Raw genomic sequence first — 13138 nt, forward strand, 5'->3', positions numbered from 1 at the left:
TTACCAAGCATGATGTCCTTCTCAGGGACTGGTCCCTCCAGACTTGTCCATAGAAGACCATCCTTGCTTCCAAGGAAGATCCTAGCTGGACTTCTAAGATTGATTAATTTTTTTCTTTTGGCAGTCCATGGTGCTTTCATTATTCTTCACTAACAGCATAATTCAAATGCATCAATTCTTCTACAGTCTTCCTTATTCGCTGTTCAACTTTCACATGCATATGAATCGATTGAAAATACTTGGATCAGGCACATCTTAGTCTGCAAGCCGGCATCTTTGCTCTTGAACACTTTAAAGAGGTCTTGTGTAGCAGATTTTCCTAATGGAATACGTCATTTGATGTCTTGAGGGTTGCTTCAATGTGTATTGAGTGTGGATCCAAGAAAACCGAAGTCTTTAACAACTTCAGTCTTTTCACCATTTCTCTATGTATTGGTCCAGTTGTGAGGATTTTTGTTTTATTTACATTGAGGTGCAATCCATACTGAAGGCTTTGATCTTCATCAGTAAGAATTTCAAGTCTTATTCACTTCTAGCACAATTGTATCATCTGCACATCACAGATTGTTGATGAGTCTTCCTCCAATCTTGATACAATGTTCTGCTCATCTAATCCAGCTTCTCAGGTTATTTGCTCAGCATACAGATTGAATGTTGTTGTTGTTTGGTGTCATCGAGTCAGTACCGACCCATAGCGACCTTATGCACAGCAGAATGAAACACTGCACTGTCCTGGGCCAACTTCACTACTGTTGCCACGCTTGAGTCCATCGATGCTGCCACTTGGCCAATCCATCTCATTGGGATTGAATAAGTGTGGTGAAAGGATATAACCTTAATGCACCCCTTTCCTCATTTTAAGACATTCAGTATCCCCTTATTCTATTGGAACAGAGTAAGAAGCCCCTTATTCTGTTGGTCTATTTACAGCTTCTTCATGGACACAATTAAGTGTCCTGGAATTCCCATTCTTCGCAATGTTATCCATAGTTTGTTATGATCCACATAGTCGAATGCCTTAGCATCATCAATAAAGCACAGATAAATATCTTTCTGGTATTCTATGCTTTTAGCCAAGATCCATCTAACGTCAGCAATGATGTCTCTTGTCCCATTTCCTGTTCTGAATCTAGCTTGAATTTCTGACAGACATTTAAAAATTATCTTCAGCAAAATTTTGCTTACATATAATATTAATGATATTGTTCAATGATTTTCACATTTTGTTGGGACAAATATGGATCTCTTCTAATCAGCTGGTCAGGTTGCTGCTCCAGGTGATCCACTCCTTTTTCACAAGACAGGGTCTCTTGCCCCCTGCCCCAGGTCACTGCCTGTGCCCACTCCCTAGCCCAGCCGTGGCTTTCTGACAGAGCAGAACTGGGCTGAGCCCAGGGTTGGGGACGTCTGAGCAAGCCTGTCCCAGAACCCGTGCAGTTCTTGTCACGTTGTCTTCTCTTGTCAGACGGCATTGACAATCCAGTAGGACCATCTGCTCTTGTAATTGCTTGGATAATTGCAAAGGTCACTAGCTCTGTCTTCCTCTCTAGGGAGATGTCTGATGTGCTGGAAAGAACATCAGTCAAACAGGCAGGAGACCTGAAGCCCACCTGACTCTGTGAGTCCATGAGCACAGTCCTGTTCCTCTGAGCCTCAGTTTCCCTTCTGTGTCCCCCCTCCACTGATCTCTTGTCCTGAAAACTCCCAAGCTGACTCCCCCATCTGCCCCTTCCCTCCCCTTGCTGTGATTTTGTTTCTCCAGCCCCCGCATGGCTGTCTTGGGCAAGGCAGCAGTGACTCATAAATAGATGTAGTGGGCAGGTGGGCGGACAAAGGAGGGGGCCACACCTCATAACCTCTAATAGCCATGTAGTCAGAGTCAATATGGAGCCTGTGGGTGACCTTGGGAAAGGTCTCTGCCCCTCACAATTGTTCAGGAATTGTGGCACTAAGGGCATAATGATGAGCTTCCTGTTTGTGGGGGTGGTGAGGCATTCTGTTCCTGTAAAGATTTATAGGGCAGGCGATACACAACAAGAGGGAGATTAGCCGAGGAAAGATGAAGGGAGCGGGAGGCAGAGGGAGGAATGCAGTGTTAAAGTAATCAAGGTAAATGCTGTTAACTGTTGGTAAATGGAGAGAATTGCAACCATTGTAATGAAGCAAATTATATAATTTGTTGAATATGAAACTGATGATCTGCTCTGTAAACCTCCGTTCAATTTACAATAAAAGTTAAGAAAAAAAAGATTTACAGCCTCAGAAATCTTATACAGTGTTGCTATGAGTCAGAACTGACGAGAAGGCACATGACCACTACCACCTCCACAAGCAAGGACCAGACAGCAGGAAGGATTCCTACCTTGGACTGAGGTGTTAGAATGATGAACTTCTTTCTAGGGGAGCAATTCAGAGATTATGTATAGCCATCCATATATTTCTAATTCATTAATTCACCTAACATTAATTATGGTGTGCAAGGCTCTGTGACAGTCAAAAGTCCCACTGATGGACAGTCAAAAGTCCCACTGATGGACAGTCAAAAGTCCCACACCGATGGACGATCAAAAATCCCACTGATGAACAGTCAAAAGTCCCACACTGATGGACAGTCAAAAGTCCCACTGATAGACAGTCAAAAGTCCCACTGATGGACAGTTGAGCAAACGTGTGGGGTACTGAGGGACCAAGCTGGTATGGTCAGGGTGGGCTGCTCAGTGGAGATGGCACTTAGGTTCACTCTAAAGAAGAAGGGGAGCGTTCTCCCCTGGAAGAAGAGAGTAGGTACCAAGGAGCCAAGGACAGGATACTTGAATGCCTCCTGTGAAGTGAACTCACTGAGGGGGAGTCCTGGTTTGGCGCTGTGCTTACTACTCTGGACTGCAAGGTTGGTTTGAACTGCAACATCAGTGGTTCAAACTCACCAGCTGTTCCTCAGAAACCCTGTATGGGTCGGAACAGACTCAATGGCATTTAACAACAACAACAACAACAACAATGATGTGAGTAAGGCTCAGCCCTGTGGCCACACACCTGGTTCCTCAGTGCGTCCTAGCTGGGTCCCCTGGCCAACTCCCTTTCCCTCTCTGGGCCTTGGAGCATGAAACATGCATTACTGTCACTCACAGGCCACTGTGCAGGAAGAACTGGGTGCCCAGCAGGCCCTCAATCAGTGCTGCTCCCTTTCCTTTCTCTCTCAGGGGTGTTTGTATCTGGACAGAGGGTAGAGGCTTGCCCCTGGGTCTGAGTCCGGTGTTCACAGTGCTGCTCAGCCACAGGCTCACCAGCCACTGCACTGACTGCAGTCCCGTATGCAGAGACCCCAGCTGCTTCTCCCAACAGTTTGTGTCTTCTGCATCGCCACCTCCTTGGAGGTGCCCAGGAACACCCATTCCTCCCTAAATGTGACCATGTGTTCCTGAAATGCCACCACTCAGTGCTTTCTCTCTCCAAAGAGATTCAGTGGCCAGGCCCCTAGGCTGGTGACCCCTTACTGTCAGGGATTCCCAAAGATGCCACAGGATTAGCAGCTGGGCTTCCTCAAGAGACACTGTTTCTTTCTAACAGTGTCTGGCTTCCTGTGCCATGTGCAGGTGCTTGAGGGGACCAGACAGGAGACTGTCTTGGCCTGTCCCTTTGGGTGGTATGTGGACGGAGGGGGAAAGAAGCAACAGCAGTAATCAGCAGTTACCCTCTTTTCTTTCTCTCCTGTTTTGCCATCTCTTCTCTGCCGCCCTCCCACACACACTTCATTTCCGGTTGTCAGTCAGGGCCCTCAGTGGGTTCAGGACACAGCTTGCCTGTGGTTATGACAGACTCATCCTGGGTTGGGGAGAAGGACAGAAGCCTGGATCCAGACCCTCCCCAGGTATCAGTTTTCCCACATCCCAAACTCTGTCTTAGTCTCCTACTACATTCATAGCAAATGGAACAAAACACTGCCCATCAAGCACCATGCCCATAATTGCTTATGGATACACAAGGTATATGTGGGCTGCTTTTTTGGATGTAGATTGCCAGGACTTTCTTCCTAGTCTGACTTAGTCTGGAAGCTCCCCTGAACCTCTTCAGCACACAGCAGCCTAGGAGCCTCCACTGACAGACAGGTGGTGGCTGTACTGTAGTACACTAGCCAGGAATTGAACCCAGGTCTCCTGCCTGAAGGTGAAAATTCTTCCATTGAACCATCACTGCCACTATTTTCAATCTTGCAGGGCCAGCACACAGCAACATCAGCAGAGTGGCATTAAAGAACAGAAATTTCCAGATCAGAGAATTGGCTATTTCTATTCCTTCTGAGAGCACTTTGAGCCAGGAGGAATTGTCTCATGCCAGCAATACTTGGCATTCTTTTGTTGCTTGTAGATGCATCTTCACATGACAACCCCCCTCGTTTTCTCATCTGTACAGTGTGGTTGGTTCTCCATTGTGACAGTTGCTTTTCCCAGGCAGGTGGGAGTGTGTCAGGTTATCTCAAGGATTCAGGTCATCACTGCCATTTAGTGGGAGGAGACCAGTTGTGCCAGGAGTCCTGCACTGGGGACTAAAGCATTGTCCCAACATTAGAACCAGTGTTCCCTGCTAAGAGATGGAAGAAAAGACCTCAGGTCTGGGCCTTGTTGTTGGTAAGTACCGTTGAATCGGTGCCAACGCATAGCAACCCTGCGCAGGATTTCTGGGGAGTGGTTGGTGGTTTTGAACCGCCGACCCTGTGGTTTAAACTGACCTTGTGGTCTAGTGCTTATCCTACGGTACCACACCAGGACTCTGTAGGGCTGAATCATGAAACATGTGCTCCATACTCCGATTGCAAAGCCCTTCAATGTGTCTGCCCCTCATCACTCATGGCTGGGGACACAGGCTCAAGGACTCAAGGACAAGTGACTTGTCCAGAGTCAGACAGCTGCTGGGAGCTGACCCTGAGCAGGTCTGACTCCAGGGCCTATGCACCCACCACCTTGAAATTCTGCCTCTCCAGCCGGTTTTTTAGCATTAGCATGAGATTCTTGGCAGGGAGGTGACTAGAGAGACACTTCGTGATTTGCTAGCATGTGGTCTCCCCAACCTAGGGGGTGAATGGTTTATTATTTAAAACTAAATTTTTATTGTCTTTGCTGTTGAGAATATACACTTACTCCAATTCTTTGTGTTCAATTCAGGGACATTGGTGACATGTTTTCTAACCCTCTTCTCTAACCTTCCCCTGCCATTAACATCAGCTCACTATCTACTAAGTTTCCTATCTAGTCTTGTGAGTTGCAGTTATTAGTTGAATCCCGTCTAGGTATCTTAAAAGAGCCTATTGCTCAAGGCAGACATTTTTGGAGGTAGGGATGGTGGTGGGGGCATTTTATTATGCTTTGGTTAAAAATGTACAGAACAAATGAGTTTCCCATTGAACAATTTCTACAGATTTTGTTTGGAGCATTAGTTGCAATCTCCTCTATGGAACAGCACTCTCCCCATTTCCTCCCTGGGGTCCCCATTTCCATTTGTCTGTCTTTCCTGCTTCTTGAACTTTGCTCTGGGGCAAATGCTGCCCTTTGGGTTTCCAGTGGTTGACTGATCTGAGGCGGATGTTCCTCAGGGGGTTAACTGCACACTGCATAGGACTGTGTCGTTTGACTAAAAAGTCATCCCTGGAAGTGGATTCAGTTACAGGTTTGAAGGTGTCTAAGTATTGGGGTTCCACCAGTCTTGATCAGACCAATAAGTTTGCTCATTTTATGAGTTTTCATTTTGTTTTACATTTGTCTCCTACTTTCTTCAGAACCTTCTGTTGTGATCCCAACCAGAGTGGTTGGTTGTGGTAGGCTGGACATCATCTGGTTCTTCGGGTCTCAGGGCAGTGGAGACTGTGGTTCATGTGATCCATGAGTCCTTTGGACCAGGTGTTTCCTTGAGTCTTGAATTTTCTTTACTCTTCTTTGCTCTGGATGGGGAGAGACCAATAGTTGCATCTTAGAAGGTGAGTGTTTTTATTATTCTCACTCTACAGCTGAAGAAGCTGAGGACCAGAGTGTTTGAGCCCAGACCCCAGTTCACACAGCCTATAGGTAACTGGGCTGGAATTCATCCTGTGATCAAACTCCAGGCTCAACTGTCTCACAACCTCCTTTCCCCCCAGCGCAGTCCAAAGCCAAGACATGGTGCTCAGAGGCATCATGGGCCTTTCCTAACAATGGAGGGAGTACTGTCTCCCCAGGGCTGCCTAATTCCCCGCACATGCCATCCCATCTGGGGTGTTTAAATTGTGCAACCATTGTGTGCTGTCACTGCAGCCGTTGGTAGGCCTGGCTTCAGCCACCGAGCATGCCCAGCAATCTGTCCCCCTTATCCTCTGCTTTCCTGAGGCTGAAGTCTTGGACTTGAGGGGTCATCTTTGCTTGCTCGCTGCTCACTCCCAGGCTGTCTCCAAGGTGGTAATTCTCCTCCCTGCTCCTGTAAGCTTTTCCATGCCTGATGGGTTGGCAAAGCCTTTTCACCCTCTTGCCCTACGATGGTTTGTGGCTCCCTGCTGTCTGCAGGCTGAAAGCTGAGCTTCCTTCATATAAGTTTCTCAAACTCAATACGAACCACCTGGGGACCCTGCTAAGATGCAGACCTGCTGTGGGGCCCAAGAGTCTGCCCTTGTGACAGGGTCTGGATGATGTCAATGCTGTTGGCACGTGGGCCACACTGAGGGTGGGCTACCAAAGAAGCAAGGAATGTACAGACTTACTAATCTGAAGTTAGTAGCTTCACGTGGGTTTTTATCACATCTTTGATGTGGAAAAACTGTTTGCTACAGATGAGTGAGCAGACACAAGCACACCTGTGCGCTCCTTGCTTCGTGAGTAAGCCATCACAGGTCCGCATACACACTCGAAGGAGTGGGAGCTTGTAGACAACGCTTCCTGGTTTGGCTCTGCCCATACACCTTACTAGTCAGCTGGGATTCCGTCCACAGACTCTGGCATCTGAAATGTCTTTTCCTTTTCTTGAGAAGTTCCCTCCCACCCTCCAAAGTCAGGCTTAGAAACATCTTCCCCGAGGCTCCCCAGGTAAAGTCTAGAGGATTCTTATCTGCACTCTTCTAGCCCCCTGAACTACTGCCATGCCCTGGGCAGTGTGCTTACCAACAGCCAAGTTGGCTGTGACTCCTGCTGGGTGGCCCTGGGCAAGTTACCTGCCCTTGTTTAGAAGGAGCCCTGGTGGCTCAGTGGGTTAAGTGTTGTGAGAAGGACGGGACCGTCTCCTTCTGTAAAGATTGGCAGTTTTGGAAACCCTAGGAGGCAGTTCTGTCCTGTTGGGTTGGCAGCAGTCAGAATTGATTCCACGACAGTGGGTTTGGTGTTTTGTTTTTCCCTTGTTTCAGAATGAACCAATGTTGCTTCCAAACTTAAAATGGAATAAAATTAAGTGAAAATGGACTCAAGGTGATAGGGACAGAGGGCTAAGAGAAGGTACTGTTTGTCGTCTGTCTTGTCACTTCAGGGTCCCATGCCTGGCACAGTGAAAGCCCCTAGAGAAAGATGCTGAAATCTGCCCAACAGCCCCCAGTCCAGCACTGCTTTCCTAGTACTTTCTCATCCACAAAAGCAAATTGCAAAAAAAGCAGCAAGAGACATGGAGACTTGGCACGGTTTCCAACTGCCAGTCTTAATCACTCATTTAAATGCAATCCTGTAACAAGCACAGACTTTCTTAGAAGGGACAGATGTAACCCCACAAAAGCCTGTGTGCTTCCCTGAAGAGGTAGTAAATGGGGGAAAGAGGCATGGCGTGGGCAAAGGCCTGTGAGAGCAAGCAGTTCATTCTTTGAGAAGGGCCATGGGGTCAGCTTGGACCTGGGACTGCCCCAAAGGGGAACCAGCTCCTTGGTGATGGTCAGGTTCTTACTTACCACACCCCCACACCCTGCTTGTCGATTCTTCCAACAACTGCTACTAGCCAGCACCACCCAGCCTTAATCTCTCATTGACCTGTGGCCTCACTGCTGTCCTTGCATGCACCCTGACCCCTCCCTGGACCCTGCACTTGTGACATACCTGAAGTCATTCAGAGAGGCAGGCAATCTTAGAAGGAACTGGAGCCTGTGGGTGCAAGAGTGCAAGTGGTCCAGACCCTGGATTTAGAATCTAGTTGTCCTGATGGTGCCATTAGTGTTGAGCTGGCAGGAGCTGGCATGGGGCTGCCCAAGAATCCGGGGTGATCATGCTCTGGAGGGAGCCCAGAGAAAGGTCCTTGGCCCTAACCATCAGGCTGCGCTCCCCCCTCTGCAGAACACACAGAGCAGACTGGACCCTGCTTGTTCCCTGAAGGCCCAGAGCTGGCTCATTCTAGGTTGCATTCAGCCAGATGCATGTGTTGCCATATCAGTTGTTAGCACCAGAGTCCTTGTCCACTGCTTAGTGCCTCACGCCACTGTCCCCACAATTTTCCCAGGACCTACTGTGCCTGGTACTCAGTTAGTGCCAACACATATTAAAGGCTAGTGAACAGGAGCAGCTGAGTCCAACCAGCTACTCCTTGTGGGCAGCTGGAGGAGGGGCCCTAGGTGCCAGACTGAATCAAGTCAGTCAATCTGGGTGGCTTGGAGGAGCCCTAGGAGTGTGCCAGGCTGAGGGCCAGCTGTGACCAGAGCCTCTGACCAGCTGCCCCTGCCCATCAAGCCCAGAGCAGGCAGAGCTGTGTCCAGCTCTCTCTCTTAGCTATCACTAACAGGTGGAAGCTCCACATAGCAGACTGCTGGGGTACTCCTTCCCAGCCCCCATTTTACAGAAGAGGAAACTGAGATCTTTGTCTGTTACATCCTGGGATGTGGTTGGAATCGGCTGTTTTAAATAACTGAAGTTTGGAAAGCACTGCTCTCCTTTTCCAGGAAGGGAAACTGAGGCCTGGAGAGGTCACTTACCAAATTCCCAGGGTAAGTTAGGGGCAGAGCTGGGCCTGGCGCTCAGGTATCCTGTAGGGCTGTGTCGAAGTACTCTGTGAAAGCCCCACTTCATGTCGGGTTCAAATGCCTCCACCTTCCACCCAGACTCACATGCATGGGGGTGTCGGACCCTGTCCTAAAGCCAGTCACAAGAACAACTGTGTCCCCTTTAAGGGAGGAACCGCCCGCTGCAGTGGGTGGATTCTGTGCCCAGCCAGTGGGAGCTATGAGCCTGGAGAGGGTGCGGAAGGGGCCAAATAGCTTGGCTCCAAGGGAGTTTAGTGGGTAGCAGGAGAGACAATAGTGGACATGCTGTGTGGGCTCAGTCGGGAGACCCCTGGAGAGGCCGGTGAGTAATGGGGACATGTAGGCAGGGTGATGGGCTGACCTCTGCCCCTCCAGAGCTGCTGCCCCTCCAGAGTGTCCAGTCACTCCTTAGAGACTCCGGACTTGGGGAGAATGTTGGCATGGGAGAGGGCTTCTGGTTTGGGAGGTCTGACCGTCACAGCCACCCACAGCAGGGCAAGTATATATCTCTGCAGGGCTGTCCCACAGCAGAGGGAGCTGGCAGCTGTAAGTGAAGGCTGTGCAGTCTCAGCGAGAGCCCAGGCTGTCTGGTACGAGTGAGCACCCTGCCCTAAACCCAGATCAGGGTAGGGCAGGTGGGTGAAGCCACACCACCCCAGACTCTGGGAATGTGGGTGCAGTTACCCACCTGCCTGGGGGCCCTTGGCTGGCACCCTAGGGGAGGGAAGAGAGCTCCAGGGAAGACAGTCCACGTCTCTTCTTTCCCCTTCAGGGCGCTTGTCAGGAACAGGGAGGATGTCACGCCCCCTCTGTGCCCTTATGCCATGTGCCACACCCTTGCTATTTTCCTTGATATTTTCTTCTCTCAGCAGCTCTGATGAGGAAACTGAGACTCAGAGATTGGAGGTGACTTGCTCAAAGCCCCACAGTTAAAATTCAGTGGATGAGCCAGGATTGGAATCCAGATAACTTTAACTTCCCCACTTACAGCAAGATCCAGAGACTGGGTCGCCTCTAGGTCTCACCTTGTTGTTGTTGTTGTTGTTAAGTGCCATCGAGTTGGTTCCAACCCATAGCGACCTTGTATCGGGTTTTCGAGGAGCAGCTGGTGAACTTGAACCACCAATCTTGCAGTTCAAACCGACTTTGTCGTCCAGTGCTTTAACCCACCTTGCCACACCAGGACCCGTCAAGTTGGTTCAGTTTTGTTAATAGCAACAATATGTGATAGATGTTGGGGTCTCACTCTGGTCTAAGATCTTTCCATGTGTTAGCTCACTTAATGCTCCAACAATACTGTGAGTTGGAGATGGGGAAACTGGGCACAAAGCCGTTAAGTAACTTGTCCAAGGTTACACAGCCAGAAGTGGTAACGCTAGGATTTGAAAGCATGTGATTTGTCCCATTTTGGGCAACTGCCCTCTTGGCTTGGCATTTGGAGTCCAAGGCCCAGTTAAGTGAGGTTGCCTGATCCTGGAGCAGAGGTCTGGACACCTCAGCTAGGCCACTTCCAGGGAGGTGTCTGCTCCTCCTCTTGGGCCTCGGCATCACCAGCTAGGACTTTTGTCCCAGTGTCCTCTCTGGACTTCTAGCCACCCTCCATTGGAGGGAACTTGCTAAATCTTATCTTAACTTGCAAAGCTTTTTCCCTTTTGGGTGACTTGCTTGACCTGCCTCCTCTCCAGGCTCACACCACTTCAGTTGAAGTCGGTGTTGAAGCTCTTTTTCAGAAAAGGCAAAAGCTGACATCCAGATCAGTTAGGACTAAGTTAGCTCATTAGGACTAAGGTCTCATCACTTTGCTCTCATCACCAGGGTTCAGAAGCCCTGGTAGCACAGTGGGATGAGTTGGGCTGCTAAGTGCAAGTTTGGTGGTTCAGACCTACCAGCGGGTCTTCAGGAGAAGGATGAAGCTGTCTGCGCCCATAGATTTACAGTTTAGGGAACTTTAAGGGGCTGTTCTCCTCTGTCCGGGAGGATCTGTGTAAGTGGGAATTGATTTGATGGGAGTGGCTCTCTTTGAGTTAGCTTCATTTCCAAGCAGATACTACATTTCTAGAAGGCACCTCTAAGCTTGGAGCCAACCAGCTCAATCAGTCACCCCTAAAGAAAAAGTGTGTGTCCTTGCGTTGTTCCAGCCGTAGTCACAGGACCGGCTCTCATCGGCCCAGCCTGGGTCAATATGCCTGTCCCTGAAACAATCACCGGGTGTCTGATTGACAGACCTGGAGCTACACACACCCTCCACATTCTTCGGAGGAGAAAACAGACCCCCAAAGTCAAGCATCTCACAGGAGGTCCGTTTGACTTGTGGCCCAGTGCTCTTTTCCTGCTTGCTTCTTTTTCCAACAACTGTCCTTTTTCAGGCTTCCACCCTGGCCATCTCCAGTCTCATTCTTTGCAGGGAGGAACTGTGACCTCCCTGTTTGGTTGGTTTTGGGACTCACAGTAGGCCTGCCCATGAATTTTGGCAGGAAGCCCCTCACTGGTGGTCATCTTCCTGCTTTGAGAATGGGAGGCTGTACAGAGGCCTTTGTTCCCAGGACTTGAGGCACCCATTGGGGCCTGAGGAGGCTCAGGCAGGCTGGGGGTATCATCCTTCCTCTGTGACCTAGACTGCCCACTCCTCCCAGTAGACCATGTCTGGCCCTTGGAGTCCCTCGAGGCAGGGGCTGTGGCCAGGTGGGGAAGCACACTAGGTGGACAGCAGCAGAACCCGGATTTAGGGAGACCTGGGATTGCGTCCTGGCGTGGCTTTGACCCTGAGCCATTCAACACCTCTCCTCATCCGGAAATGGGGGTGCTCAGCAATGTTAACAGCACTTTACACACAGCGTGAACTGATAGACGGAACCAACACTCCTGGATCTGATGTCCTAGTGGATGGAGGTCGATAATCAGTAAGAGAAATAGCGCAGTCAATAAAATAATGTTGAGTGCTATGAAGGAATATAAAGCAGAGATGGTGGCAGTTGGCAGTGCGGGAGGGGTAGGGGTGAAGTAATGATAAGTGTCTACGGGCTGGTTGGGGACATTCTCCCAAAGAAAGTGCCAGTTCTTGAAGGAGGTGAGGGAGAAAATCCGTGGCTATCTGGGAGAAATGAGGTGGGCCTGCCACTGGTGTTTGGAAGTGATAAAATAGTGTGGCCCGGGTGGAGTGAGTGGAGCGGACAGTGTTAGGTGGCCTGGGCCCAAGCCATGGATGGCTGGTCACACAGAGGACTTTTGAGTCTTCTCACTGCTCCAGGCAAGTACTGTCAGGAAATAAAATAATTGCGTTTGGTAGTGACAGCTTCAGACTAAAGTGGAGAGCAGGTTCCAGAATGCAGAATGGTGGCCCTGAGTCTGGCAGCCTTTCCTGGTTATGTGGCAACTACTGGTCGTTCTGATGTGCCCGGCCGTTGGATCCCTGAGCCTCAACGCAGGGCTTCCTGGACTACCTTACTGTCTTCCAGGGTCCCAGCTGCCCCTCGTCTGGGGTCTGTTGTCTTGTCAGATGGGTAACACACTTAGAAACTTACCAAGTATATTTGAGCACACCCAGAGGCACTCAGATGCACTTGACCCAGGCCATGGTATTTTCAATAACCTCATATGCATGTGAAAGCTGGACAGTGAATAAGGAAGATGGTAGAATTGATCCATTTGAGCTATAGTGTTGGAGGAGAATATTGAAAGTGCCATGGACTGCCAAAAGAACAAACAGATCTGTGTTGAAGAAGTACAGCTAGAGTGCTCCTTGGAGGCCAGGATGGCCAGACTTCATCTCTCATACTTTGGACATATTGTCAGGAGGGACCGGTCACTGGAGAAAGATATCATGTTTGGTAAAGTGGAGGGTTGGAGAAAAGGAGGAAGACCCCCAGCGAGATGGATTGGCAAAGTGGCAGCATCAGTGGGCTCAAACGTAGCAACAGTTGTGAGGTTGGCCCAGGACTGGGCAGTGTTTCATTCTGTTGTGCATCGGGTTGTTATGAGTCGGTACTGACTCGATGGTACCTAAAAACAACAACAGAGGCACTTTGGAAGAAAGGCCTGGTGATCTATTCTTGAAAATCAGCCCTTATGTTTACCGATACGTATGGGGTCACAATGAGTCAAAGCTGACTTGACAATATCTGGGTTTGTGTTTTGTGTCCTGTTCAGAGGAGCTCTGGTAGTGTAGTGGTTACGAATCGGGCTGCAAACCGCAAG

The 13138-nt window shown here is 49.5% G+C and overlaps 1 protein-coding gene across 1 annotated transcript in view; it reads left to right on the forward strand.

Moving 5' to 3' along the window:
- The window catches only part of GRIP2 (glutamate receptor interacting protein 2), a 68813-nt gene that overhangs the window by 4812 nt on the left and 50863 nt on the right, over positions 1–13138 (forward strand). The window contains 1 exon segment of the mRNA XM_006868688.1: positions 9179–9266. Within this exon segment, the coding sequence (XP_006868750.1) occupies positions 9179–9266 (88 nt within the window).

This window comes from Chrysochloris asiatica, unplaced genomic scaffold, assembly GCF_000296735.1.
Source record: "Chrysochloris asiatica unplaced genomic scaffold, ChrAsi1.0 scaffold00121, whole genome shotgun sequence".
Classification (NCBI taxonomy): Eukaryota; Metazoa; Chordata; class Mammalia; order Afrosoricida; family Chrysochloridae; genus Chrysochloris; species Chrysochloris asiatica.